Source organism: Alligator mississippiensis, chromosome 12 (genome assembly GCF_030867095.1).
Source record: "Alligator mississippiensis isolate rAllMis1 chromosome 12, rAllMis1, whole genome shotgun sequence".
NCBI lineage: Eukaryota > Metazoa > Chordata > Crocodylia > Alligatoridae > Alligator > Alligator mississippiensis.
Genome location: NC_081835.1, coordinates 39000128 through 39026831, shown reverse-complemented (window position 1 = coordinate 39026831; position 26704 = coordinate 39000128). Strand labels below are relative to the sequence as shown.

At 47.1% G+C, this 26704-nt stretch overlaps 1 protein-coding gene across 5 annotated transcripts in view; it reads left to right on the top strand.

Annotated features, from left to right (window-relative positions):
* Positions 1-26704, top strand: part of STAB1 (stabilin 1) — a 225585-nt gene that overhangs the window by 99428 nt on the left and 99453 nt on the right. For all 5 annotated transcript variants that reach the window (XM_059716085.1, XM_059716087.1, XM_059716084.1 and 2 more), the window contains 10 exons: positions 722-830; positions 1864-1941; positions 2324-2425; positions 4474-4581; positions 8006-8137; positions 9734-9862; positions 13864-13920; positions 21078-21173; positions 22990-23185; positions 25392-25487. In XM_059716085.1, the coding sequence (XP_059572068.1) occupies positions 722-830; positions 1864-1941; positions 2324-2425; positions 4474-4581; positions 8006-8137; positions 9734-9862; positions 13864-13920; positions 21078-21173; positions 22990-23185; positions 25392-25487 (1103 nt within the window). The remainder of the gene's footprint in view (positions 1-721; positions 831-1863; positions 1942-2323; positions 2426-4473; positions 4582-8005; positions 8138-9733; positions 9863-13863; positions 13921-21077; positions 21174-22989; positions 23186-25391; positions 25488-26704) is intronic.

The following is a 26704-nucleotide window of genomic DNA, read 5'->3' as shown; positions in this document are numbered from 1 at the left end:
TAATCACGTCTTATGTGAAATATGAGTTAGGGGCCTAAAATACAGACTCTAGAGTCTCAATGGACTTTCTATTGTGGAAAGAATAGGGAACTGGAAGGGAGCCAACTGGCAGTAATATGTATGGACACTAATATCTGTCTGCAGTGTCTGTAGGGGACACTATGCAGAAATGGATTTTATATAATACCTACATAGTGAAACACCTAGCGCTAACGTTTTCTAGTAACTGAGCCATCTATAATATTTTCACCTGAGTTCAAGCAACAGAGAGCTTTACATACTGCAAGTTGTCATCAGAATATTGATTGGTTTCAAGCGTGTAATGCTATCAATATTTAGGTAGTGTTTGGTTGATATTGTAGCCTTGATGGCTCAGGAAAAATGTGAGAACCAAGTAGTTTTGTGGATAATATCTTTCACTGAATCAACTGTATAGTTGGGAGGGATACAGATAAGCTTTCAGGTACCACAATACCCCTCCTCAGGTTATTTTTGTCCTTCCCAGCAATTCAGTTATTTCAATACATGATATCACCTGCAAAAATATTTGCTGCTCACTTCAATACTTAGAGGAGTCTTGGTTCATAAATGTGGACAGCAAGATAAGATGATAAGCCATTATTAAATGGTTGCAAAGATAATCCAGCCTACCTTAAATGTATCTCTCCGCTGTTTCAAAGCAAATTCTAAATTCTTCTTTATGTGTACTTGTCACCTTCAGGTCTCACTTTCTCCAAGGTTCCTTTACCTCAGAGCAGTTGAAAAAATATGATGGTCAGGAATTACCCACCCTTAATCCACAAATGAGATGGGAGATAAGGAGCAATAATGTAAGAACCTTTTCAGTAACATATATAGAGAGGGTGTCTACACACACAGTTAATGAGAAGTAAGGCTACTGTTCAGTAATATAAAGCAGTAGTTCTCAACCTTTTTTGTACCAGAGCCCATTTGTAAACATTGATGGATGGGAGGGGCAGCATGTGCCGGGGGGGGGGGGGGGGGGGGGGGGGGCAGGATGTGTTTGGAGCATGGGGGACCCCAAGCAGCCCCTTGCAGGCTGGAATTCTGCCAGCCTGCAAGGGAAAAACCACCGTTTCCCACGTTTTTCTTCTTTAAAGGATAATCTATTTTTAAACTTTGTTTGCAACCCCTTCATATATTCTTGCGACCCACTTTTGGGTCGTGACCAACAGGTTGAGAAACGCTGATATAAGGTACAGTAAACTGTGCCTGGAAATGTGTCTACATGTGTGCAGCAGCCAGGGGGAGCTTCAGGCTCCCTTGGGTGCCAGCCCAAGGGCTGGAAGGGGGCATAAGGGTTGGTCCCGATGTACACAGGGCCAGGAGAGCTGTGTCAGCTGCAGAGGCAGCTATCTCTCAGCTCTGTGGGTGTGAGGACCCATCCCAATGTGCACAGAGCCAGAAGACAGCTGCCCCTCCACCAGCAGCTCCCACCACATGTAGGTTTAGCCAGGTAGTGGTGGTCCCCTGCTGCCTGGGTTGACAGGAAGCAAAATTGCTCTTGGTCAGCATCTACATGTTCTGGACTGCACAGTAGCTACTGTGCGGTTAATCTACTACCTACAGGTAGTAGCCAAGTGCACAGTAGACTAATTTACTGCACAGTAAATGCCATGCACATGTAGACAGTGATGCTTTACTGTGCAGTAGGTTAATCTACTGCACAGTAAAATGTCTCATGTAGGCATGTCCAAAGAGAAAAAAAATTAAATAATACAGCCCATGCATGCAGAGACAATTCCATAAAGTCTGTGCTGTTTGTGCCTTGGACACATTTTGTTACAATCTGGTCAGGAATTGATGATATTGTTCTCATGTTTCCCTCTGATTATTTTTCAGGACATAACCATTCAGAATGCAAGAACTATAGTAGCTGACATACCTAGCATTGATGGCATTATTTTCATCATAAATAAGGTAAATCAACAATAGTGTCTACAACCACAGGAACATTTTTCTATAATATATTTGCTTTTTGTTGTTTACAGTGGTGAGTGAATATACAAATACAATTCAAGTAGAAGGATTAGACAAGGACATATCTTCATATTCCAAGATCCATTCCATTCTGCATAGCTTTCAAGCACAAGCACTTAACATTTAAAATACAGTCCCCCAAAGATAGAAAAAAATTAGTGTTCAGTTTTTGAAAACCCAGAGTAAAGGCTAGTTCATACTGGGAGCAAAACCATATGCTAAGTACTATATAGTTTCTTCCTTTCAAAGTAGTTAAGGATTAAAATATGTTTTCCCCAAGCAGTCACTGACCCATGGCCAAACTTCTCTTCATCTTTTTCAGGTTTTGTTACCTCCTTTAGGAAGTATCCCACCAAGCCCCCCAAGGCTCCAGAAACAACTTGACATGATTCCTTCATTTAGTATATTCAAGGAGTTGTTAGTGGTAAGCAATTATTTTGAATTCTGTAGAATATTTATTGTTGAAAGCATCTTTATAAGGAGCTGAACTAACCTAACTGTAGAATTAACCTTGCAAGACAAGCCAGGGAAAGTCATACTAATGTTTATAATGCTCCTGAGCTGTGCTTTGGAAATAAGACTGATTATTGAGTGTCTTGTAAGCCTCCCAAAGGACGAGTCATAACTCCCACATGCTCCCCAAACTGGAACAAGAAAAACCTAACAAACTCATTATTTTAAGTAAAAAACATTTTTTTCAGTGATAAATTTTTTAATGAAATTTTTCTGATTTTTATGAGACATGAGATTATTTATGAGATGTTAATTTAATTTTGGAAAATTATTGAAGTGGGAGACAGAGAAGCACATTAAGAATGTATATAATGACTAAATACAGAGAGTCAAAAAGCCCAAGGCTGAATTGATTCAATTTTTGCAGGTTTCTCTAAACTGTGTAGATTGAAGCGATAAGCAAGTGAACTCATGTTCATTTTTGAAACCAGAAAGGCAGTCAGACCCCTGCAGTGTCCCATACCAGTAGCTGGGGGATAGGGGAAGCGGGGGGACAGAGCATGCCTTCCAGCCTGCCGGCCACTGCCAAATGCACCTGAATACAGCAGAACAAGGCTCTTCCTAGATTGGCTGCCCAGAACACCCCACCTAAACCCTTGTGGTCCCCCAACAGGGGGAAACAGTCCCTCCAGCCAGGGACTGGCCAGGTCCCCCAGCCTCGACAGGGATTCCCCACCCCAGGCAGGGTCCCCCAAGTCCAGCTTCTGATGCAGAGAATGGTTCCCCCCCTATTACCAGACTTGATATTAGACTTTAGGGTAGGGGAAACCCACCCATCCAGCTTGGCACCAGACCCCCAGCCAGGTGCTGTGTGGCTTGGAGGGGAGGGAGCGAAAGCCTCAGTGGGGGCTTGGCTCCATCCGCTGGGAGCCAGGAGTCAGGCTGGTTCCAAGCCAGCTGAGGAGAGGGTTTGAGGGGGAACCCACCCCTCCAATCCTGTGCTGGACCTCCAGTCAGGTGCAGCCCATTGTGGAGGGGTGGGAGGGTTTGACTTCCCCCACCCAGAGCTGACTGAGGAGAGGGCATGGCTGCAGGATTCCATCCCAGCTCCTGGCTTCTGACTCCAGGTGAGGGAAAGTCAAGCTTCCACTGTGGGCTTCCTCTGCTGCTTCCCCCATGCCAGGCTGCACCTGGATGGGGGTCCAGTGCCAGGCCAGAGAGCTGGATTCCAATCCCTAACCTCTCAGCCAGCTCAGAGGCTGAGGAGGGGGCATGGCTGGGGGGCTCCAGCCCAGTTCCCAGCTCCAGGTGGGTGGAGCCAAGCCCACATTGTGGGCTTCTCCCCCACCCCCAGGCTGGTGGTCCAGTGCTGGGTGAGGGGCACCCCCTCCTCCCACCCCCTCCTCAGCCAACCAGTGCTCTGGCTAGGGACCAGAGGCACAGGACAGAACCTGCTCTGCTGGTTGCACAGCCCAGGGCTACAAGGCACCCTGGGATTCTGGGGGACTGTGAATTAACCTGAACTGGGAGGGGATCTAGAACAGAAGTTCTATAAACCAGTTTGACTTAAATCAATTAAATCTGATACTACATCCAACCAGGTTTATCTTAAACCACTTTTAACCATTTTGCAAGTGGTTTAAGTGCACTGAACTGCTGTTCAGTTACAGTTTTAAATCAGTTTCTGATCACATGTGTAACTTCTGTCCCTACCCCTATAGACACATACATACTCTCTCTCTTACCAAAATAGTAGCATATATAGTAGAGATGATAATGGGACAGAAAGCTTAGAAGTGCTCAGTGAAAATACATTTAGGAGAGCCAAATCAAACAAAACTATCTGGTGGTAGATTAATACTATTTTATAAAACTCTAATAAAAGGCATATTTCCGCTTATCCAATTTAAAAGCACTTACCTTTGAATTCTTGCCTGAAATCTCTACCTTCATAAATGATAACCATTGTTCATCATTCCTTTATTAAAAAAACTAATATTACTGTTTTGAACCTTTCAGCAATACCAGTTGATTGGGCAAATTGAGTCTGCAGAAAAATATACAATTTTTGTCCCAGGAAATAGTTCAATTGAGGAATATTGCCATGCTGCCAACATCACACAGTTGGTAAGATTATGTTTTATATATTGTTGGGCTGTCCAGTTCATAAGCATCTGTGCCATGCTACTCAGGCACCACCCCACTGTGCAGAGGCACCAACCCCCCACTCCCTGGATTGTGGGCCCCTTTGCCCCAATAGGTTATGCCACCCCTTGTCACTCTCAGTTGTAGGGGCAACTTTAGATAACTACTGCTCCATAGGGTTTGTTAGCTTGAGTATATGGACTCCATACATAAACTGAAAATTAGGTTTGCATGCAGAGGTAAAACAATTTTTCAACTCATCAACAGTGATCATGATTTTTTAGTTGTCCCAGCCTTTAAAACAGCTTCCAACACCTCTGTGGCTTTATGCAGTTTTACAGTATTATTAGGCTTAGTTGATTGTGACAGCTAAAAAGTGTGCCTGTATAATAAAGGTGCTTGCTGAAGGCCCTATAAAGATTAGACCAAGTGTTTTTCTGTATTTGTTTAGATATTAAGCTGTATGTTGTTGCTAAGAGCCTAATTAAAGTTTAAGATGTAGTAAGGCCTTGTATAAAGTAAGGCCTAGTAAATTTAGCAAAGCCTTAAAGTAGTAAGGCCCTGTGGTGTAGTTAAAATTGCCTTATCAAAGGAATGCAAGACTTGTACTGCTAATTGGTCAGTCTAAGGACAGTTGGAGTAAAAGGAATCTGAGTGGTTGTATGTTATCAGAACCATTCAGAAGCTTTAAATTGGCTGGAATATCTGGAAACCATTCAGAAGGAAGATACAGTTCTGTAAAAAGGATTAGTTAGCTGTTGCCTGGATCAGTGGGCCTGTGGACCTTGAGGAGCCCAAGGACTGCATTCCAGGGTCCTTCCCAGTACCCCTCGGACACCGTTGTTCAGGGATGCCTGACTTCGCTGAACTTTGTGGAAAGAGAAGCTTGCTGTGTATCAGGCATCAGAGGGGACTGCTGATAAATTGCCGACGCAAATTGCTTTTGTCTGTCATTGTTTGTCTTGTTACTACGCATAGTTGTGTTTTTGTTAAGTCAATAAACCTTTCTTACCTTTCTACCCCCACCCATACTCTTAATCCCGAACCCTCCGCAGGTGGCTGGGACAGTTGATTATTGACTATAGCCAGAGGTAATTAAAAGAACTACCTGCTATGTACTTACCTCAAGCTACCCAGGGGAGGCACACCCAGGCCTAGGGTCAAAGAGGACCTAGTCAGGGAACTTCTGGAGGGACTGGACATATTTAAATCAGCAGGTCCTGATGATCTCCACCCCACAGTGCTGAGGGAATTAGCAGAGGTCATTGCAGAACCCCTGGCACGGCTTTACGAGCACTCATGGTGCTCTGGCAATGTGCCAAAGGACTGGAAAAGGGCCAGTGTGGTTCCCATTTTCAGAAAAGGGAGGAAGGAGGACCCAGGAAACTATAAATGCTGGCTTGCATCCATAGATGCTTCTCAAGCAAATCCCGGGACGTCATTCTCCCCCTGTACTCGGCCTTAGTGAGACCGCAGCTGGAGTACTGCGTCCAGTTTTGGGCTCCACAATTCAAAAAGGATGTGGAGAAGCTTGAGAGAGTCCAGAGAAGAGCCACGCGCATGATCAGAGGTCAGGGAAGCAGACCCTACAATGACAGGCTGAGAGCCCTGGGGCTCTTTAGCCTGGAAAAGCGCAGGCTCAGGGGTGATCTGATGGCCACCTACAAGTTTATCAAGGGTGACCACCAGTATCTGGGGGAACGTTTGTTCACCAGAGCGCCCCAAGGGATGATGAGGTCGAATGGTCACAAACTACTACAAGATCATTTCAGGCTGGACATAAGGAAGAATTTCTTTACTGTCTGAGCCCCCAAGGTCTGGAACAGCCTGCTACCGGAGGTGGTTCAAGCGCCTTCATTGAACACCTTCAAGATGAAACTGGATGCTTATCTTGCTGGGATCCTATGACCCCAGCTGACTTCCTGCCCTTTGGGCAGGGGGCTGGACTCGATGATCTTCCGAGGTCCCTTCCAGCCCTAAAGTCTATGAAATCTATAGGTCTGTTATTCTTACCTCGTTCCTGGGTAAGCTTTTTGAGAGAATTATCCTGGCGTATGTCCGTGAGGGGCCAGCAGGGGAGATTATGCTTAAGGGCAACCAACATAGGTTCATTAGAGGCAGGTCCTGTCAGACCAACCTGGTGGCCTTCTATGACCAGGTCACAAAATCCTTAGACACAGGTGTTGCGGTGGACATAGTCTTTCTGGACTTTAGGAAGGCCTTCAACACTGTCTCTCACCCCATTCTCATTAAAAAACTAGGAGACTGTGGCATCAATACCTACACAGTCAGATGGGTCACTAATTGACTGGAGGGCTGCACCCAGAGAGTGGTGGTGGATGGGTCTTATTCGACCTGGAGGGATATGGGCAGTGATGTTCTGCAGGGCTCGGTCCTCGGGCCCACACTATTCAACATCTTCATCAGCAACTTGGACGAGGGTGTAAAAAGCACCCTGTTTAAATTTGTAGATGACACTAAGATGTGGGTAGAAGTGGGCACACTAGAAAGGAGGAATAGGCTGCAATTGGACCTGGACAGGTTACAGGGGTGGGCGGATGAGAACAGGATGGGTTTCAACACTGACAAGTGCAAGGTACTGCACCTGGGGAGGAAGAACCGGCAGCAGACCTACAGGTTGGGGAACTCCCTTCTCATCAGTGCAGAGGCAGAAAAGGATCTTGGAGTCATTATTGACACCAAAATGAACATGGGCTGACAGAGTGCGGATGTGGTCAGGAAGGCCATCCGTACCTTGTCATGCATCCACAGATGCATCTCAAGCAGGTCCAAGGAGGTGATCCTCCCCCTCTATGCAACATTGGTCAGGCTGCATTTGGAGTACTGTGTCCAGTTCTGGGTGCTGCACTTCAGGAGGGATGTGGACAACATGGAGAGGGTCCAGAGGAGGACCACCCGCATGATCGGGGTCAGCAGGGCAGGCCCTACGAGGAGAGGCTAAGAGACCTGAACCTGTTTAGCCTCCACAAGAAAACGGCTGAGTGGAGATCTAGTGGCCATTTACAAACTAGTCAGAGGGGACCAGCAGGCATTGGGAGAGTCCCTGTTCCGCCGAGCACTTCCAGGAGTGACAAGAAATAACGGTCACAAGCTGGCAGAGGGTGGATTCAGGCTAGATATCAGGAGGTGCTACTTCACTGTCAGGGTGGCTAGGATTTGGAACCAACTTCCAAGAGAAGTGATGCTGGCTCCTACCCTGGGGGTCTTTAAAAGGAGACTGGATGAACACCTTGCTGCGGTCGTTTGACCCCGTTACTCTTTCTTGCCATGGCAGGGGGTTGGACTTGATGATCTGCTCAGTTCCCTTCCGACCCTACAACTATGAAACTATGAAACTATAATTGTTTATACAACAATAATGGGCCTTTTGTTTCCTGGGTTTCAGGATAGCAACACTGTGCAGTATCATGTAATACTTGGAGAGAAGCTCTTGTCTACAGACTTGAAAAGTGGAGTCCATAAGAGTACGATGTTGGGAATATCCTACTGGCTAATGTTTTATAACAACAGCACCCAGGTAAGGATGGGGAAATATTTCTTGCTGTTTTAAGATACAGTTTAACTGTCACAATCTAAGGCTATAATAGGATTAAGAGAAAAATGCTATGATTTGTCCTGGTACAAGTGGAGTTCAGAAGGCTTGTGACCAAAAGACATTATTACTTGACATTTGTGAGTGGCCTGCATGAAGTGAAATGGTAGGTCCATCTTATGTCTCAATCATGTAAGAAACATTCATACCACAAGAAAACAATATAGAAATTGCACTCCATCTTTATTTCCTCAGCAGAGGCTAAGGGAACAACAAGCCAGGAAGTCTTACTTGTCTTGTCACCTCTAAAGATTGTTTCTCCACATTGTTCTGTCTCATTTCCTGGCTGTGGAAAATTATAGAAATTTATTCTTAAATGCTGCAGTCCAGCACTTTTATATGCACTCATGACATAAGTTAAAGAAGCAACTCTGATATAAATGTGCTCCAAAAATTACTTTACTTGTAATTTGTTAATAAATGGGTCTGTCTTGTTTTTCCATAGCATTGAGACATGCATCTGGAAGGCATGGAGAATACTGTATTCATCCTCTTAGCACCTTGTATCTATTTTAGTGATTCCCAAAGGATGTGCCATGACAGTGGCAGAAGTGTGCCATAAAAAATTATATTTTCAGGTCCAACCCACAGAGCCATGACATAGCTCACTCATGTGGCCCCCCACAGGTCTTAAAATTTGGCAGTGGGGGAGCGGTGGCACTTAACACTGCCTCTGCTACCCAGTCACCAAATTTTAAAGCTACATGCAGAGGGATTGGGCCCCAACCATGCTGGTCCCAGCCATGCTGGTGTGAAGGGACTGGGCCCATGGACCAGATCCAGCCCCTGGGTTGGCCCAGGACCTGTCATCCAGCCCATGGAACCAAAAGTTTGGACACCACCACATAAGTTGTACACTTCGCTCTCACACCTAAAAAGTTGGCATTGTTTATATATTAAAGGGCTTAATCCGTCTGTCTGTCTGTCTGTCTGTCTGTCCATAATGCTCTTGGAGTACTCTGATTGGTTGTCTTCACAGCCAATCACAATGCTTACTGAAACAACCAATCAGAGTGCTCTGCACAGACAGACCCATAGTCAGATGGCTGGATGCAGGGGGCAGGTGTTACAGGGCTGGACATAGGGGTGTGGCATATGGCTGGACATGGAGCAGCAGCAGTGTGGGGCAGTTGCAGCCACCTACTGCCTTGCACTGCGTGGGGAGGGTGCGGGGCCGGACGTGGAGTGGGTGGGGGGAGGTGGCATGTGGCTGGATGCGGAGCAGCGGCAGCATGGGCTGGTGGCTGGCAGTGGTGGCTGCCACGTGCAAGCTTCCCCCCACGCTCCTGGGAGGCGGTGGTGGTGCAGGGTGGTGGCGCATGGCACTCCAACCCACCTGTCCCCTGTCATTCTTGATGAGCAATTCACTAATATATATGTGGTTGTGTGTGCATGCATACATACATATGCACACACACACACACATATATATATATATAGAATTTATGTCTTTTCAGGTGTGACAATGGGAGAGATTTTATCTATCTTGTTGTTCTTAAGAGCCTTTCTTTCTCTTTGCAGACATCTGTAAATAATATCCTCCTGAATGGTAAAATCTTTGAAACAATGAATGGCATGTTGTTTGGGGTTGCTCATGTTCTCCAGATACAGAAAAATCATTGCACTGCCAATACCACAACTGTACAAAAGGTATTTAACTTTACAAAACATAATTACAGCATTACAGATACCCCTCAGCACTACAGTCACTTCATGGTGTAGAATGAATGAGTCCTGTGCCATCTAATATTATTTTAGCTCTGTGCAATTCAGATAGTTACTATGGGTCTGATTGTGACAGTTGCTGATCACCAGGGATCCGGGTTTTCTGTTTCCCATGGAAAAATGAAGAAAACCATAGATTCCCTGTTTTTATCAGAGGAAATGCTGATTTCCCCTTTTAGCAGAGAAATTCATGGATTCTCTGCTTTAGCAAAGAGGTCTTGCAGGCCAGCAGAGCTCTAGCCTGCAAGAGCTGATTGCACAAAGGGCGGGAAACCCCCAGCCCTGCCTGGAGGGGGAGGGAGGGCCTGAGCCTCTGAGTCAGCCAAGGCTGGGATCAGGCTCAGGTTCACCCTTTGTCCTTTGCCCCTGGAGCCTGGAGGTAAGTGGGACTTAGGGGTTGTGGGGCAGGGCTGGAGGCTGAGGGAGCAGGGGGTGCTGCCGGCTCCAGGTGGCACAGCGCAGCACCTCCCTGCCCCCCACCTCAGCCTGCTCCCAGGAGCAGGGCCAGGGGTGGGGACAGGGATGCCGCACACATGCTAGCCGGCCTGAAGGGGGGTTCGCACTTAGAGGCCACCGCACCCTGCGCTGCCTTCCCGCAGCTGGCCCCACGGCTTTGCAAGCAAGTGGCATGTGGTGTGGTGGTGGCCGCCACATGTGGGCCGCTCATGTGCCACCCAGCCGGCTGGCTAGGGAAGGGGGCGGGGGGAGGCTTGCATGTGGTGGCCGCCACCACACTGCTGCTGCCACCCAATGGCTGGCTGCACAGCTCCTTGGCCACGGCTCAGCAGAGGTGTTTCGGGATGGTGGCTGTGGGAGGAAGGGGAGGCTCGCACATGGTGGTTGCCACCGCTGCCACTTGCCTGTGGAGCCATGCCCACGGTGGTAGCCACTGTGTGCGAAACCTCCCTGTATCACTGCTGTCGCTGTGGAGCTGTGAGGCCAGCTGTGGGGTGGCAGTGGTGGTGGACACTGCATGCGAGTCCTCCTCCCCCCCCCATACTCAGGCATGGTTCCTTAGACAAGTGACAGTGGCAGCACAGGATGGTGGTGGTGGTGGCTGCATGCCACCCAGCCAGCCAGCTGGGTGGTGGGGGCGGGGTTTGCACACAGTGCCTGCCACCACCTCACACCACCGCTGCCGCTTGTCTGCAGAGCCAGGACCGTGGGCGGGGGGGTTCATGTGCAGTGGCCACCTCTGTGTGGGCACAGAGCCACAGGAAGCAGCAGTGGTGGCAGCCAATGTGTGCAGCTAGCATGCAGCCGCCACCACCCCACGCTTCCGTGAAGCCATGCAACCAGCTGCAGGACATAAGCAATGGTGCAGTGGTGGCCACCGCATGTGAGCCCCCTTTCTCTCCCCCCCGGCTGGGTGGCACGTATGCGGCCCATGCTGCTTGCCCACAAAGTCTTGTGACTGGCCACGGGATGACAGGCATGGGGTGCGATGACAGAGTTGCGGTGGTGGCCTTCATGTATGAGCCCCCTGTCAGGCTGGCACGTGTGCAGACCACAGAGGGGCACCCCTGCCCTCACCCCCCAGCTCTGCTCCTGGGAGTGGACACAGGGACACACTTCTCTCCCTTCTTGATCTGCCCCCCCAGAACCTTCCCTTTCCCCCACCCTGCCCTGTCCCTTCCCCCTACACACACTTACCTGCTGGAGTAGGGGTCAGTGTCTGTGCGTTCATCTATGTCTGCATGTCTGTGCCTGTGTGTGTGGGTCTGGGGGGCTGTTGTGGGGGAGTGAGGGGCATCAGGAGGGCTGAGGAGGCTGTGGAGGGGAGTGAGGGGCACCAGCAGCACCGGGCTGTGGGGGGCCTTTAATTTTTATCATGGATTTGGGGTTTTTAATTGGAGAATTTGTAATTTTTAATCAGAGAAACCCAGGATCCCCGCGATCACCTGCATCTCCTTTGCCAGTGCAGAGTTGTAGGGACTCAATCTGTCAGAAATAGGCCCTGTGTTTTTAGTTATAGATGAACACTCTAATATTCATCTCTCCTTTCCCTCTCCAAAAAAAATGCAATCGCCTACATAAAACCCTTAGCCCAATTTAAACACAATATAACTAAAGTTATCTATGACTGGCTATCCTGGTTGAAATTAAGAAGATACTATTTCTGAAAGCAGCATTTTGTATACAATTGGGTGTTAAAAATAAGACATGCAGTGATACCAAATATTGGCGGCTTTTGCAATAACCAGAACTTAGATATCTTGATTGTGATTCACTCTGTTCATCATTCTGAGTCAGTAAACTGAATAGAGTCATTTATTGTCCTCCATTAGGGCTAATATGTAGGAATAGGGTCCTACCGAATTTATGTTGGGAATAGGCTGCTCAGTGGCTCCTTTAATCTTGAAGGTTCCCCTGTGCGCCCCCCACCGCTAATTGATGGAGGGGCCCATCTGCTCACCGCTCGCTCCTGATCAGCAAGGAGGCAAAACCTGCAGGTTTAAATATGATGCCATTTTTGCTGCTTGCTGCTGATTAGCTGAGGGGCCCTGGCAGCCCTGCTGTTTGTTGCTAACTGGCCAGGAGGTAAAAACAGCACCATATTTAAAACTGTGATTTTCATCTCCCCTCTGATCAGGACTAGGGGGAGGGAGCAGGGAGCACCTGCAGCAGAGCTTGCCCAGGCGGTGAGGTCTGTGGCTGCCTCTGTGGTGCTCTGCATGGAGCTGAGCCCCACCTAGGACAGTCCATGCCATGCTCCAGCCTGTGCCCACCAGCCTGGCCCCAGCCAGCGTGCACATCTTTCGGCAGAGTTGCTCCTAGTGTGGCTGCAGCCACCTAGATACTGCTCTGCACCCCTTGCCTCCAAAAGTGGCTCCTCCTCCAGCTGTGCTGCTCCAGGCTGGGGGGAAGTTTCAGCTGGGTGACTCCTGCCCAGTGTGGAGGGTTCCGGCTCCAGCTGCCTTCCACCCACTTCTTCCACCTAACACAATGAGCAGCTACTTCCAGGCACAGGCTGGAGTGTGGCATGGCCTGCCCTGGGTGGGGCTCGGCTCCATGCGGAGCACTGCAGGGGCAGCCACAGGCTGTACTGCCTGGGAGAGCTCTGCTGCATGCGTCCCCTGCCCCCTCCCTCTACTCCTCATCAGCGGGGAGGTGAAAACTGCAGTTCTAAATATGGTGCTGTTTTTGTTTCCTGGCCAGTTGCAACATACAGTAGGGCTGCCAGGGCCCCTCGGCCAATCAGCAGTGAGTGGCAAAAACAGTGCCATGTTTAAAATTGCAGTTTTTGCCTCCCTGCTGATCAGGAGTGAGCGGTGAGCAGTGAGGGCCCTCCACCAATAAGAAGTAGTGGGCACACAGGGGAACCTTCAAGATTAAAGGAGTTACTGTGCAACTTACTCCCACCATGAATTTGGTAGGTCCCTATGTAGGAAGTTTGGTAGGACAAGTAGAACCAGGGGAATATCCAAAGAACAGGGTCAGTATGTGAATCAGAGGTAACAAACTGGAAGGTCTGTGTCAGTAACCAACCCAGAGTGCAAGATCCAGAAATCTTAATCAAGGTAACAAGATAGTGCCAGAGGTCCTGACAGCAACCAGATAGGAACAGTAACCAGGCCAGGGCAGAAGCAAAGAATAAGGCTGAGCAAAATCCAAGGCCAGAATTGGAAATAAGACTAGAGCAAGAGATCTGCAGAATGAAGCAACAGTTTCAGAAATAAAGTTCATCATGCAGCTGCTTGGGTTGCCCTGAAATCTAGGGCAATAGCTAGTAAGACAAGCCTGCTATGTAGGGCAGCCTTGGTCCCAGCTGTGGCTGATTAGCTGAGGAGAGTCAACCTGTTAGATCATTTTATACAATGATTTTATACAGTGATTTGCTGAATACACTGTAACTGTACACAAATGTTTGAGCATAACATTTTTCAAAGGACCCTGTATGATTTGTCCTGTTTCTTATGCCGTAGTCAAAGTGTGGCAAGTGTGACAAGGGAATCAAGTGCCCTCCTGGATCTATCCTGGCTGTAAGTCTCTGATTCATTTTGAATTATTAATTATATTGTTCAGGAACAGCAGTTTTGTTTACAAGAGTTGATCTATTGATTTCATCCAAATATCTAATTAACTGCTTATTTTAACTTCCATGTGTTAAAAAGAAAGCAGGTAGAAGAGGAGGGTTAAGATGAACTGAGGACATATGAGTATATATCAAGAGAGGAATAAGGCACCTCAATCCTCTTTTTTCATATTTTATTTGCATTTTAGGGTCTCTTTAGAGCAGGGGTGGGCAATTATTTTGGCTTACAGGTCACATAGGGAGTTTTGGTGAGCTTTCATGGGCTGGCTCCCTCCCCCCCCCCAACTCCCACACAACACCTCACCAAAACTCCCTAAGTGAATCTACTCAACTGGGTGGCTGGGATGGAGCTGCAGCAGGGCAGGGAGTGTCATCTAGGAGCAGGATGGACAAGCGGGGCAAGGGCTAGGATTGCAGGATGGTGACAGTGTGGGGCCAGGGCCGGGGCTGGAGCCAGGGCCAGGGTTGGGACCTAGGCCAGGGCTGGGGAAGAGCCACAATCCACTGCCTGCACAGCCCTTCAATGGGCATGGGTTCTACTGGCAGGGATGTATGGGGAACAAATGAGGGCTCTACCTTGGAGACTGACTAGGAGCCACGTGAGCAGGGCACATTGCCAGGCAGATGGGATCGTGCCATGGGGGGGCAAGGAGCTGAGCCCAGGGCTGGGGCCAGGATCTTAGGACAGTAACAGCATGGGGCCAGGCCCAGGGCAGAACTGCAATCCACTTGCCACATCCCCCTGCCGCAGAGCCTATGTCCATCGCAGAGCTGTGCAGATAGTGGATTGCATTTCTCCTCTGACCCTGGCGCAGGTCCCAGCCCTGGCACTGCACAGTTACTATCCCAAGTTTCCAACCCATGATCCCAGACTCATCCTCCCATCCAGCTCCTGAACATAACTTCCCCCCGCACCCATGGCCACATCACATCCACCCAGCTATGCACCCTGCCTACATGGGTCCTGCCCCCGGCAGTGTGTGCAGGGCATTCTTACTGGGGTGCCTGGGCAGTGGGACTGGGGCCAGGTCCAGCAGTGCTGGCAGCTGCAAGGAGCCACTGCTGCCAGGGCTGCTGGGAAGTGTGTCTGGCTCCCATGCCTCCCCAGCCCCACTGCACACCCGTGAGCAGTGGGACCAGCCAGACATGCCATGGCCTGGACTGCCCCCTGCTCCTGGGCCAGGCAGGACTGAGGGATCGGACCAGCTGCAGACTGAACAAAATTCCTTGATGGGCTGGATCTGGCCCACAGGCCATATTTTGCCTACCCCTGCCCTAGAGCTTGCATTCTGGAGTCCATTTAGCCTGGTCTTAATCCATTGCTATGTTATGAAACTAACTGATCTGGCAGAGATTTAAGACTGCTTTCTTTAAGCTGATCACTGAGAAGCACCATACACAAGGCAGCTGTGTTGCCTTAAGAACCAGGGGTATCTGGTTCTCCTTCCAAACAGAGTGGGAGTGTGGCAGGGCACTGTTGGTGCCTGCCACTTTAAGACATAAGCCAAGCAGCCAGCAGGTGCCTCATTGTGGCAGCTATTTTAGATTCAGGGCTGCCTATATAAGCAGGGCATTTTGCTGCTGGCAGGTGAGGCAGCAATATTGCTTGGCTGTAAGGCTGCTTGTATCATCCTGGAGGTAAGGCAGGAGCTGTAGGGGATGGCTAGGAGGCTCCTGGCCCTGGGCATGACCTAAAACTGCACCCTGCCAGGAGTGGGTGGCCTGGTGGGGCTCTCAGTGGCACAGGAGCGCCCAGGAAATGCCAGGCTAGTTACCACCCTGGTGAAAGGTGGGTTGCAGCACCATAACCCCAGCTCCCACAACCGGGTGGGTCACCCTCTAGTAGGGTCCGGAGGGCAGACCCCAGAGAGAAAGTGGGGCTAGAGGCTCAGAGGCCTGATGTAGAGTACCCTGGTCAATGCTAGGGCCAGGACCAGACCGGTCAAAAGGGCCAGGGGCCCACTGTGAGGGACACCCAGAGCTGAGGTCCCTGGGGTTCTGACTGGCCTTGGAGGCGAGGCCAGGGCCTGTGTGGCCAAAGGTCCCAGGGGGACCATGCCCAAGAGGAGAAATAGTTTCAGGGAGCTAGGCAGCCCTGAATGAGGTCGGGGTAGGCCGCCTGAATGGAGGGATCTAAGAGGGGACCTGATTGGAGGATTCTGGGGCCCAGTGTGGGGGCCAGTGAGAGTAACAACTAGGATGCCATCTGTAAGGCATGGGCTGTGGTATAGGGGAGGAAGAGAGCCACAGATAGTACCTCCGGGCATCGGGGCAAGAAATGGGCAGCCTCCCACCTAATTAAGATCCTTAATTAATTAACATTAATTAGGCATGGCAGGAGAGAAGGTGGGCAGTTGGCCCAGAAACAGGTGGGCGGGCAAAAGGAAAATCAGCCCCGAGAGGCCTCCCATTACAGGGAGTAAAGAGCAGGATTGATGTTGCCTTAAAGTATACTTCAGTTTTCTCCAGTTGAGAGCCCAGTTATTTCCTTATCTCTCCAAATGAGAGCCCAGTTATTTCTTTAATAAATCAGTTTTATTGAGTATTATACAGTATTAACTCCAAGCATGCATATAGATATATTCTTAGCAGTTTCAGTAATCTTAGCACAAAACAATCTTAGCAAGCAAGTAATTGTATATTACCAGTCCTAATAATACACACATTGAGTGCTGGCCAGGTGTCTTAAAGTAGGCTCTGGTTCCTTGAAGGGAGATCAGATGTCTTCAGTTCTCAGACACTGTTAGGGTCAGGGGAAGGGAAGGGGAGGAGGGCACAGGAAGGAAAAGAGGAGGAGAAAGAGAGAAAGACGCGAAGGGGAAAGGGGCTATATTTATAGTCCTTTTGTCATGTAATCAGCAATTAGGCCAATTTTCTGTTTTTCATCAACAACTTGGGGTTTGTCTTCATTTTATTATTGTTTTTCTCTTCTTTTTGGTACCAAAAGCCATTTGCTTCAGATATGGATGGAATGTGCCATAACAAACCCTTTTACAAGCATTTTTATCATCAGACTCTTGCATAAAAACAAGCTTTTCTCTATAAGGAGCAGGTCATACAATAGCATAACTCCATGAATGCACTCTTAGCTTACTTATGTCAAGGCTTCTCTAGGCCTAGCAGGCCTAAGGGACCATTGAAGTCCTGTCAAGCATCAAGAGGCTGAACTGTCTCCACACGTGCAGAAATTCCTTACCCCTCATTTGAACAGGGGGTGGTTCATGTGTTTTACAGCAAAAGCTGAAATCAAATACTGCCATGGTGGATATGATGTTAAAACCTAAATAGACAAAAGCAATGGAGACAGAGAACTGACTCGGAGCTTCTCTGTGCAGAAAGGATGACCAGGGGCCAAACAGAAGTAGGTCAGGAATGTAAGGTCATTAGCCAGCGTTGGGTGAATAGAAAGATATGGTTGTGCTAAGGCAGAGTAACTGGCAATTTGGAAATGGAGAAGGGCTGATTCACTGAAAACAGCAAATTTGTCTTCTGTATTTTGGTGCAGAACAACCATATGCCTAAAGGCCAGAGGTTCCCTCTCACTTTTACACCCTGTCAGTGAATGTGATATATCTCATCCCTCCTTACACAAGCTGCTGCCTGCTTTCTTATGCTTTCCTGCCATGAAAGCAAATGAAGTTGTAGGCAGCCATGCCTTGTTTGAGTCTGCCACTGAGGTCTAGGGGTTCAATCATCTGAGTGCCAGCTCTTAAGGCCTGACAGCTTGACCTGACTAGCTTGTATTAGCAGAGCATGCCCTCCATCTCACCCACCATGTCTTGATCTTTAAATAAGAAGGGAGGATCCTTGATAGTTCCCAACTCTTCCTCTGAGCGTCATGTTGTTTCTTGGGGCTCTGCCTCCCTTACACCCCATCTTTACACCAACCTGGTCTTATGGTCTAATCAGACTGAGTGTCATTGGATGGCGAGATGGCTCCATCCTAACAATTGTTCTGTTTTTCCCTCCAAACTGGTAGCCCTCTTCGTCACAGTTCAATAGGCTGCCATTATTATGCCCATCAGGACTGATCCCTAAAATCTTTAACTTTTCCCTGCTAGCCATCGCTTTCCCCTCCAACGTACCCATTGGGGCCCACACCCGATGGAATGGACTCACAGTTTGCCACCTTGGTTAATCCAGCAAAGCACCCACCATCTCCCAGCACCACTCCATGCTGACAACTTCTCTGAGCTGTGCAACTGGTCCCATGGTGGAAGACTCCACCAAGCCTCAAATTGGTAGAGCAAACTCCACTCTTCTCCCTTTGCCTCTGCCAGAGCAGCCTCTGGTCAGGGTCAGCTGTCCTCCAGCCGTGTTCCCTGGTCTCTTCAGCCAGCACAGGGCCATCCAACCTGGATCCAGCACAAGCTGATAAAGCAAGGTAGCTGCAGTGCCAGGGATTCCCCAGACTGCTTTTCTTCTGGTAGGTTTCTGCTCCTGAAGGGTGTGTCTATTGCTTGTATCTTGTCCCTGGGGGTTTTGTGATCCCAATAAGGGTTAGTAGGGTACTCCCTGCTATGACAAAAGGGAAGCTGAATAATGAAACAAAGGGGAACCTCCTCTCAGTAAAAGGGATATGTCCTTTTCACAAAGCTCCCCCTCCCCTACACCCTGCCTTTACCACACCTGCTTGGTGGACCTATGACCTTTCAACCATATCCAAGTCACTTGAATAGTGCCTCAGCCAGTTGCTCAACTCTGCCTTGGGCTTTCCCCAGCCACAAGGTCTTTAGGGCACAATCTTTCTGACTATGCCCCACTGTCATTTATGTAGGGCCTCAATCAAATCCAGAACATGGTCCCCTTATTTAGGGCTTTTCATCCCAAGGACCCCTCATCAATTTCTTCACTCCTAAGTCCCCTCAACTTAGGGTTTCCTTCTCAATCAATTCAGTCCCCTTTGTGAGACCTATCAATTTGTCCATCTCACCCTTGTCTGTAGCATGCCTGTGACTTCTCGGGCAGTATTTTTCTGACCAGCAACACCCATTATCAGCCCACCAGTTAAATACTCAAGTCTCTCAGGGTGACCCTCACAGGTAGTCCCCAGTCATAGAGGCTTAACCCTGTGTCTCAAGCTTGACACTGTTGGGTTGTTTGGTCAGCCTTCTTCTGTCAGCTACTCTTCATTAGCATACTCAAATCCTGAGGTTTGTCCCAGGCTCAGACCAGGTCTATATGGCTCCCAGTCTCCTCTGTGCCTCCGCAGAGACCAGCACCTCTCACTTCCTCAGAGCCAGTGATTTCCCCACTCTGGGGCTATGGGGCTGCAAAACTCTCATATTTGAGTCTGCTGGGACCCTAGGGGGCCACTTGTATCCAGCTCTCTGGCCACATAATGGAAAACGGTTGAGGATTGTCAGAGGCTGGGACCTGCAGGCATTTCAGCCTGGGTTTCCCCTGGAGTCCTACTCATAATGGGAACCAGAAGACAGTTCCCTGTTATATACCCACACATCCTCCCATCCTAGAAAGCCTCCCTATCTAGTCCCTTGGTATGAAACAAACTCAAAGCAACCATTTAAGCTGTAATTATAGTCTCTCCACATTGAGACATTGCCTAGCATCCCAAAAGAATGAGAAGGGCTTTGGTAGTACTTTCACAATCATTGTGTGTTGGGAAAGACTTTTCAGCATCACTCATGGCCTAGCCAGGGCTGACTGGGTGCAATTTATGCCCATGGTCAGTGTCTACACAAGCATTTAATCACAGTTAATTACTCTGCTGTAAGATAGTACTGCCCTTAATAGTACTGTCTTACAGTGATGTTAATTAGTTTACTGCAGCCTAATACCATTGTATGTGTAGACAGTGATGCTTTAATCCTCAGTCAATTAGTCTACTCTGCACTAAAGCACACATGTAGACATGGTCATTAAATCCAAATATATCCACCTTTAAATCCAATATACAGTTGTACATACAATATACATCTGTCCATACCATGTTTTTCATGCCCCTGGCAGCTGGGAGGTACATGTAAACATGTCTTATTCGAGCATTATTTTGAGGACTTAAGCAGAGAATATTACTTGTACTGTCCCTCTTAACTGCAGCACATGGCAAGATATTACATGGGTCAAAATTCTGTTTAGTTTTATGCAGAGAAGCTTTCCATTTACTTTAACAGGTATCTCTGATGAACAATAGGAAGTGGATTTAGTCTTTGATCTTTTGATCTTCCAACAGTATTGTCATTGAAAACCAGTTCTGAGAAAAGAAGAATGGTTTTCCAGGCCAGACAATCACACAGGCAGGTTTGCTTGTCTCTGTAACTTTGTGGTAGTGACACGCACCAAAATATAGTCTCCTGTGTTCAGGGGTGATGCATAGGGGGTGCACACGGGGGCATGTGCACCCCCTGCATGTGGCGGTGCACCCCCTGCAAAAAGGTGCCACCGACACTGTCCGCAGTGCCTGCGGGCAGTTGCTGCTTGCCACCCCACCGGCGGTGGTCCCGGCAGCATCTGTGGGCAGTCCATGATTGCCCCTGGCTGCTGCCAACACTGCTGGCGGCACCTGCAGGTGGTTGCTGATGCATGGTCAGCACTCACCACACCCCACCCCCCACTGCTGACAATGCCAGCCGTGTCTGCGGGAGCTCCCAGCTTACCACCGCTGGGTTCCCACTGCCGCGCTCCTGGCGGCAGTGGCACAGCCGTACCCCCCAGCTGCCAGGGGCATGTGCCGTTCATGCCTGTGTGTACCCATGCTCCTTGCTTATTGTCTGCAACACATTTTTCTGTAGTTGCCATCCCCATTATGGTAACATTCACCACCACCCTGTGCTTGTGTGTACTGTCTGCTGCTGGTGAGTACCAAAATTGTCTTGTAAAAGTGGTAGAAATGGGTCAGGGGGTCAGTACAGTCGAGGTCTTGGAACATATACCTATTTGTTACATTGTAAAGTGAGTTCTCTTTATGCAAATTCAAGATATGTGCTGTTTTTCAGGAATGCATGTACAGCATAGTGAGGGAACTCTGTATATGTCTATGTTTATAGGTGACGTGGAGTTATATAGTTTACATTATTATAGATATATTATTAAATGTGTGTCTCTGTGTGTGTATGCATATATATAATTTTACTTTGTCTACAGGAACCTCCAGGAAGTGGGAAGATCCCTCACTGTGAACTTTGGTCTGGAGATAAGCAAACACTTGGTTGTTATTTCACCTGTATCAAAGTTTCCTTAGTAAGCAAAAATTGGGATAAATATTCTAAATAAATCTTATGGCCTGAAAAGTAGGCATTGGTGCCAGTGTCCTGACCAAACTCCTACTCCTAAGCAGCATATTCTCTTCCCCTTTCCTTGCTGCTTCTCTCTCCAGCAATAACTTGTTTTCGGCGCTTACACTGATTGTGCCAGAGAAAACATCAAACTTGAAAAAAATTCTGACCTGTTTCTCTGAACAGAAGAGAAAAACAGCAGCAGTCAATTTTCTTGTCCCCTCCATCCAAGTCTGCCTTCATAGCAGGTTTGCTGTCTCAGAGTATGGGCAGGCATTACATTTCTAAAGGGAGAAATGTTGCTTTTTCACTGGTGACTGGAAATATACAGGTGTTCATGCAGTTTCTCCCACAGGAAAAATGCCAGATCTAGGAGAAAGATCTTCTTTCAGTGAGAAAGGTCTCACCTGAAAAAGAATTTCTCACACAGGAACCAATGTCTGTATGGAGACCAGGAGGATTCAAGCAGCTGCTGATCACCTCATCTTCCTCAGACTAAGGTGGTCTCCAGTCTGAAGAAGGAGTAGGGAACCTTTTTGGCCACTCCACTCATTGCGGGGGCTGGAAGGAATTGAGAAGCACTCTGATCTGGTGAATGTGGGCAGCATGGGAGAGGGGGCAGCTGCCAACTGCAACACTCTCTCATGCACTGCAAATTTCCCAGAAATGAACATCTGTCCACACCCCAAAACGTTCTATCTCTGCTCCCTCTCTGGGCCATACTAATGACAACTTTTCTCGTCTTGCTAGTGTTCGGCCTTTCACACCCACGTATGCCATTCTACTTACCCCTGCATTTTCATTTTAACTAGCCCCAAAGAAACTCCTCAAACTTCTCAGCTTATGATCTGGACAAATGAACAAATTACAGTGAGTTAAAAAGAGGAAAGGACTTCTATGGCCTTTTGTGGTTTCAAGCTGTTATGTGATTGGCAGCCACTTAAAGTTTTCAACATAGCATTATTTTTCATTGGAAAGTTCTAGCTCTGTTCACACACACCTAGGTTTGTTTACCTTCCAGTCAGTCTCTAATACAATCCTTCATGCTGTCTTTTTGAGTGACAGCAACACTGTTTTTTAGATAAATTTATGATTGTTTCTTCTGTTATTCCCAATCTATTTTGCTTTTACTAATTAATTATAACAAGGCGCTGTTTTTCTTCCTCTTTTGTTTGCTCACACTTGTTTCAGTTTGTACCCTCATAAAGGGCCAATTCCTGATCATTGTCACATTGGTTGAAATACTTACTTCACATTTATATGGTTATAACCAGATCTGAATTGCTTACAAACTGCCCAGCATCATTCATCTTCTCTATAATCTCACTTGTAAATTCCATATTTATAATCTCTCAATTTTCACTGCCAAAGAGTAAAATATCTAGCTGTTGCATGCATTTACTGTACATTTTGTATCATAGGTAAAATACTCGCTTATATAAGGGAAAATATTTTATTTTTATTTATGTAATTCTTTTTAATATCAAATGGCTTCAATTTGCCACAATCATTTTAAAGTTTAGCAGCTGCTATCAGGTTAGTTAATCTGTGAATGTGTGTAATACACACATGCAGATATCTGAGACAAATCTAATAGTATATTTATTTACTTCTAGTATATCATCATAGCCAGTGAATATCAAATGATAAAATGAATCCAAAAACTACCTAAATAAAATATATATGGATCAAAACAAGATTGATACTTTTAATTATATGTCTTATTGTTTCCTTCAAGTTTAAGATGTCTTACTCCAGCCTGTTATTGTCCATTCCCACAGAGGTCTGTCTGCTGTCCAGGTTACTATGGACACATGTGTGAGATGTGCCCAGGAAAGCCGGGAAATTGGTGTTCGGGGAATGGGGTGTGCCTGGATGGTATTGCTGGTAGTGGAGAATGTCAGTGTAATGAGGGCTTCCATGGCACAGCCTGTGAAATGTGTGAAGTTGGCAGATATGGACCAAAATGTAAATCAGGTAATCACCATTTCTGTCAAATTTGGAATTGCCACTGTGTCACAGAAAAGAAAAATTAGGTTCTCTATATTTGAGGCATGTTTGGAGACACCTTGTACTTCCACTGTCTGAATACTTTAACTTTCAGAAAAAATAAAGTACTTGCATTCCTAGGCCTTTTTGATCTGTCAGTTTTCACATTACCTTAACCTTTTTCTTAAAGAAACTAAAAAGTTAGTGTCTTGAAGGTACAGGGGTGTAGATTGTAGCCGTGTTGGTCTAAGGACATAGGCAGACAAGGTTCTTTGGGTGAATCTGATATCTTTTATTAGACCAACTTAAATAGTTGGAAAAACAATTATTAAGCAAGCTTTCTGGTTCAAAAACCCTTCGTCAGGCTGAGGAAGTTTCAGCAGTTGGTGTGTGCTCTTTCTGGATGTAATGAAAAGTAAAGAAGCCAGCGGCTGGGCTGGTATGCATACAAGACGGGTAGTCAGTGAAAATGTAGATTGAGGAGTCAATGGGTGAGAGACAGGCTGGGGAGGGGGGGAAGAGAGAGAAGGGGGATGAATAGTGGAGAGATACCTGGGGAGTCAGATGTCAGGCAGGTTATAATGTGTCATAAATCCAATGTCTATATTTAGTCCATGATTTTTAGTATCTAGGAGGTTGATGAAGTGGAGTTCATAGGCTGGTCTCTGGGAAGTGTTTTGTAAGTTTCCTTTGAGGATCAGGACTGAGAGATTGGAGAGAGAGTGGTTTTCTTGTGAGAAATGTGCCCCCACCGGTAATTGGGTGTTTCTGTCTTTGTTAGATTTCCGGTGTGCATTCATTCTGGTGCACAGTTGTTGTTTGGTTTCTCCTACGTATTTTCCCTCAGGGCATTTCATCATTGGATGAGATATATTACATTTGTGGAGGTGCAGCTGTAAGATGCAGGAATGCTGATGGCTCTGTTGTGGGGTGTAGTAATAGTGGGGGTGATGGAGATGTGTTGGCAGGTTTTGCATTTCTTGTCATGGCACGGTCTGGATCCTTTTGGTGTGTTCTGGGCTTGAGGAAGTTTGCTTCTGGTGATGAGGTTAGTGAGGTTTGGTGCTTGCTTGAAGGCTAGGATGGGTGGCTCTGGGAAGATCTTCTTAAGAATAGGGTCTCCTTCTAGTATGGGTTGCAATTGTTTGAGGATTTTCTGTACAGGTTCGAGGGAGGGGTGATACATCATAACCAGCGGTGTGAGATTTGTGGGGGGTTTTCTTCTGTACTGCAGCAGTTCTTCACGTTGTATCCAGGTGGCTCTTTCAATCATGTGATCTATCTCTCTGGAGGAGTGTCTTGTTGGGTGAAAGCCTTTTTAAGATTGGTGAGGTAGCAATCCTGGGTGTTCTCCACAGTGCAACTTCGGTGGTATCTGAGGGCTTGGCTGTATATCACAGCTTTTTTGGTGTGTTTAGGGTGATTGCTGGTTTTGTGCAGATATGTATGTTGGTCTGTGGGTTTCTTGTATAACGTGGTCTCTATTTTATCATTCTGGATACTGATCATCATGTCTAAAAAGGAGATGTTGGTGCTGGAGTATTCTAGAGAAAGTTGGATGGAGGGATGGTGACTGTTGAATTTCTGGTGGAACTCAATCAGAGATTGTAGGTTTTCAGTCCAAATGGTGAAGATGTCATTGATATATCTTAAGTATAACAAGGGTTTGATGGTGCAGTTCTTGAGGAAGTCTTCTTCTAGGTGGCTTATAAAAAGGTTGGCATACTGTGGGGCCATTTTGGTGCCCATAGCTGTTCCCATCATCTGGAGGAAGTGTTGATTATTAAAAGTGAAATTGTTGTGTGTGAGGATGAAGTGTATAACATCAGTAATATCTTTGGGTCTGTATTCTGAATTGTAATCTTGTTCCTGTAGATATGTAAGGCAGGCTTGGATGCCATCCTGGTGTGGGATGTTGGTATATAGGCTGGTAACGTTCATTCCATCCAGGAAGAGCACACACCAACTGCAGAGACTTCCTTAACCTGACAAAGGGTTTTTGAACTTGAAAGCTTGCTTAATAATTGTTTTTCCAACTATTTAAGTTGGTCTAATAAAAGATATCAGATTCACCCAAAGAACCTTGTCTGCCTATGTCTTGAAGGTTAGATGCATACTTTACTTGCAAAATACCTGACTCCTCTTTATTCATTAGTACTAATTGATTTTAAAGTGGTGTTTTTATTCTTCACAGAATGTGCTTGCATTAATGGACTCTGCAATGATGGACTGTATGGGGATGGGAGCTGCAAATGTTTCCAGGGCTGGAAAGGCATCTACTGTGAAGAAAGTGAGTGAATTAAAGAGATGCATTCAATGTAATATTAGTCTTTTTTTTTTAATACAGCTACTACCTACGTGGTGATAGCTATCACTTGCTTTTCTTTGCTTATAAAACAGCCAGATATTCCAGTTAAACCGGATAGATTGAATCAGTAGACTTTTTTTTTGGGGGGGGGGGGGGGGGGGGCGCAGCAGAGGAGGAAGAAGAAGCAAGGGAGGAAGGAGTTGGGTGTTTCCTTTCTTTCCTTCTTTTTCTTCCCCTACAACATCCAGTACCACTGGGGGCACAGACAGAAGTGCAGTTCCCCACTTTAACTGAGAACACTTTTCAGGAAGCATTCTGATTTGCAATGATCCCCAAGACCAAACAGAAGTTCACTGTTGGTTCCAGTGGGGAGGGGAATCTACCTGCTGGCTGGGAGCCTGCAGCTGGTTTCCCTTAGCAATGGCCTCTCCTTTCTGTTAGCCTGTACTGTTTTCAGAATGGGAGTAGGGAAAGAGAGCAGAGAGAGCTCATGAGCTCATTCTTGGGGTTGCCCAACTGGCACTGGAGAGTGGGGTGGGTGAATTGGAGCCCCCCCACCTTTGGGGGGCTCCTCCCCCCACAGCAAGGGCTTAAAAAAACCCAGACCAAATTCCCTCCTCTCCCTTTTCCCCCCTCCCATTCTGAAATAGTGATAGACTGCAAGGCCTATTTTGAAACATCTCCATGTTTTGAAACATCTTCATTTGAACCTTCATTTAGTGAGGTTCAGATTTTTGCCCGATTGGCCATTTTTGTGCACTTGTGTTTGGTCACAGCTATAGACTGCATTCTGTGGCTAGATTGGGCAAAAACTGTCACTTATGTCTGCACGCTGGGTAATTTTGGCTGAGTTTTAAGTTATCTGAACTTGAAGCTGAAAGCAAAACTTAGGTAGAAAACTATGAAGAGGAAATATGTAAAATTTACACAAAACAGAATTAAAGAAAAAGGTTGGCATGACAAAATACCTGCAAATTAAATGACCTATTATAATTTTATTTTAGCTCCATTATGTTGTTATTTATAAGGTATCCCAAGTGGTTATGTCAAAGTCAACATCATGGAGGTATTGCAATGACTGCCAAAAGTTGTGCTCCATTCCCCTTCCCCTGTCCCTTCTCCTTCCCTTCCCTTCCTTTCCCTTTTCTGTTCCCCTTCCCCTTCCATTTTCCCTTCACCCTTCCCTTTCCCTCCCTCTT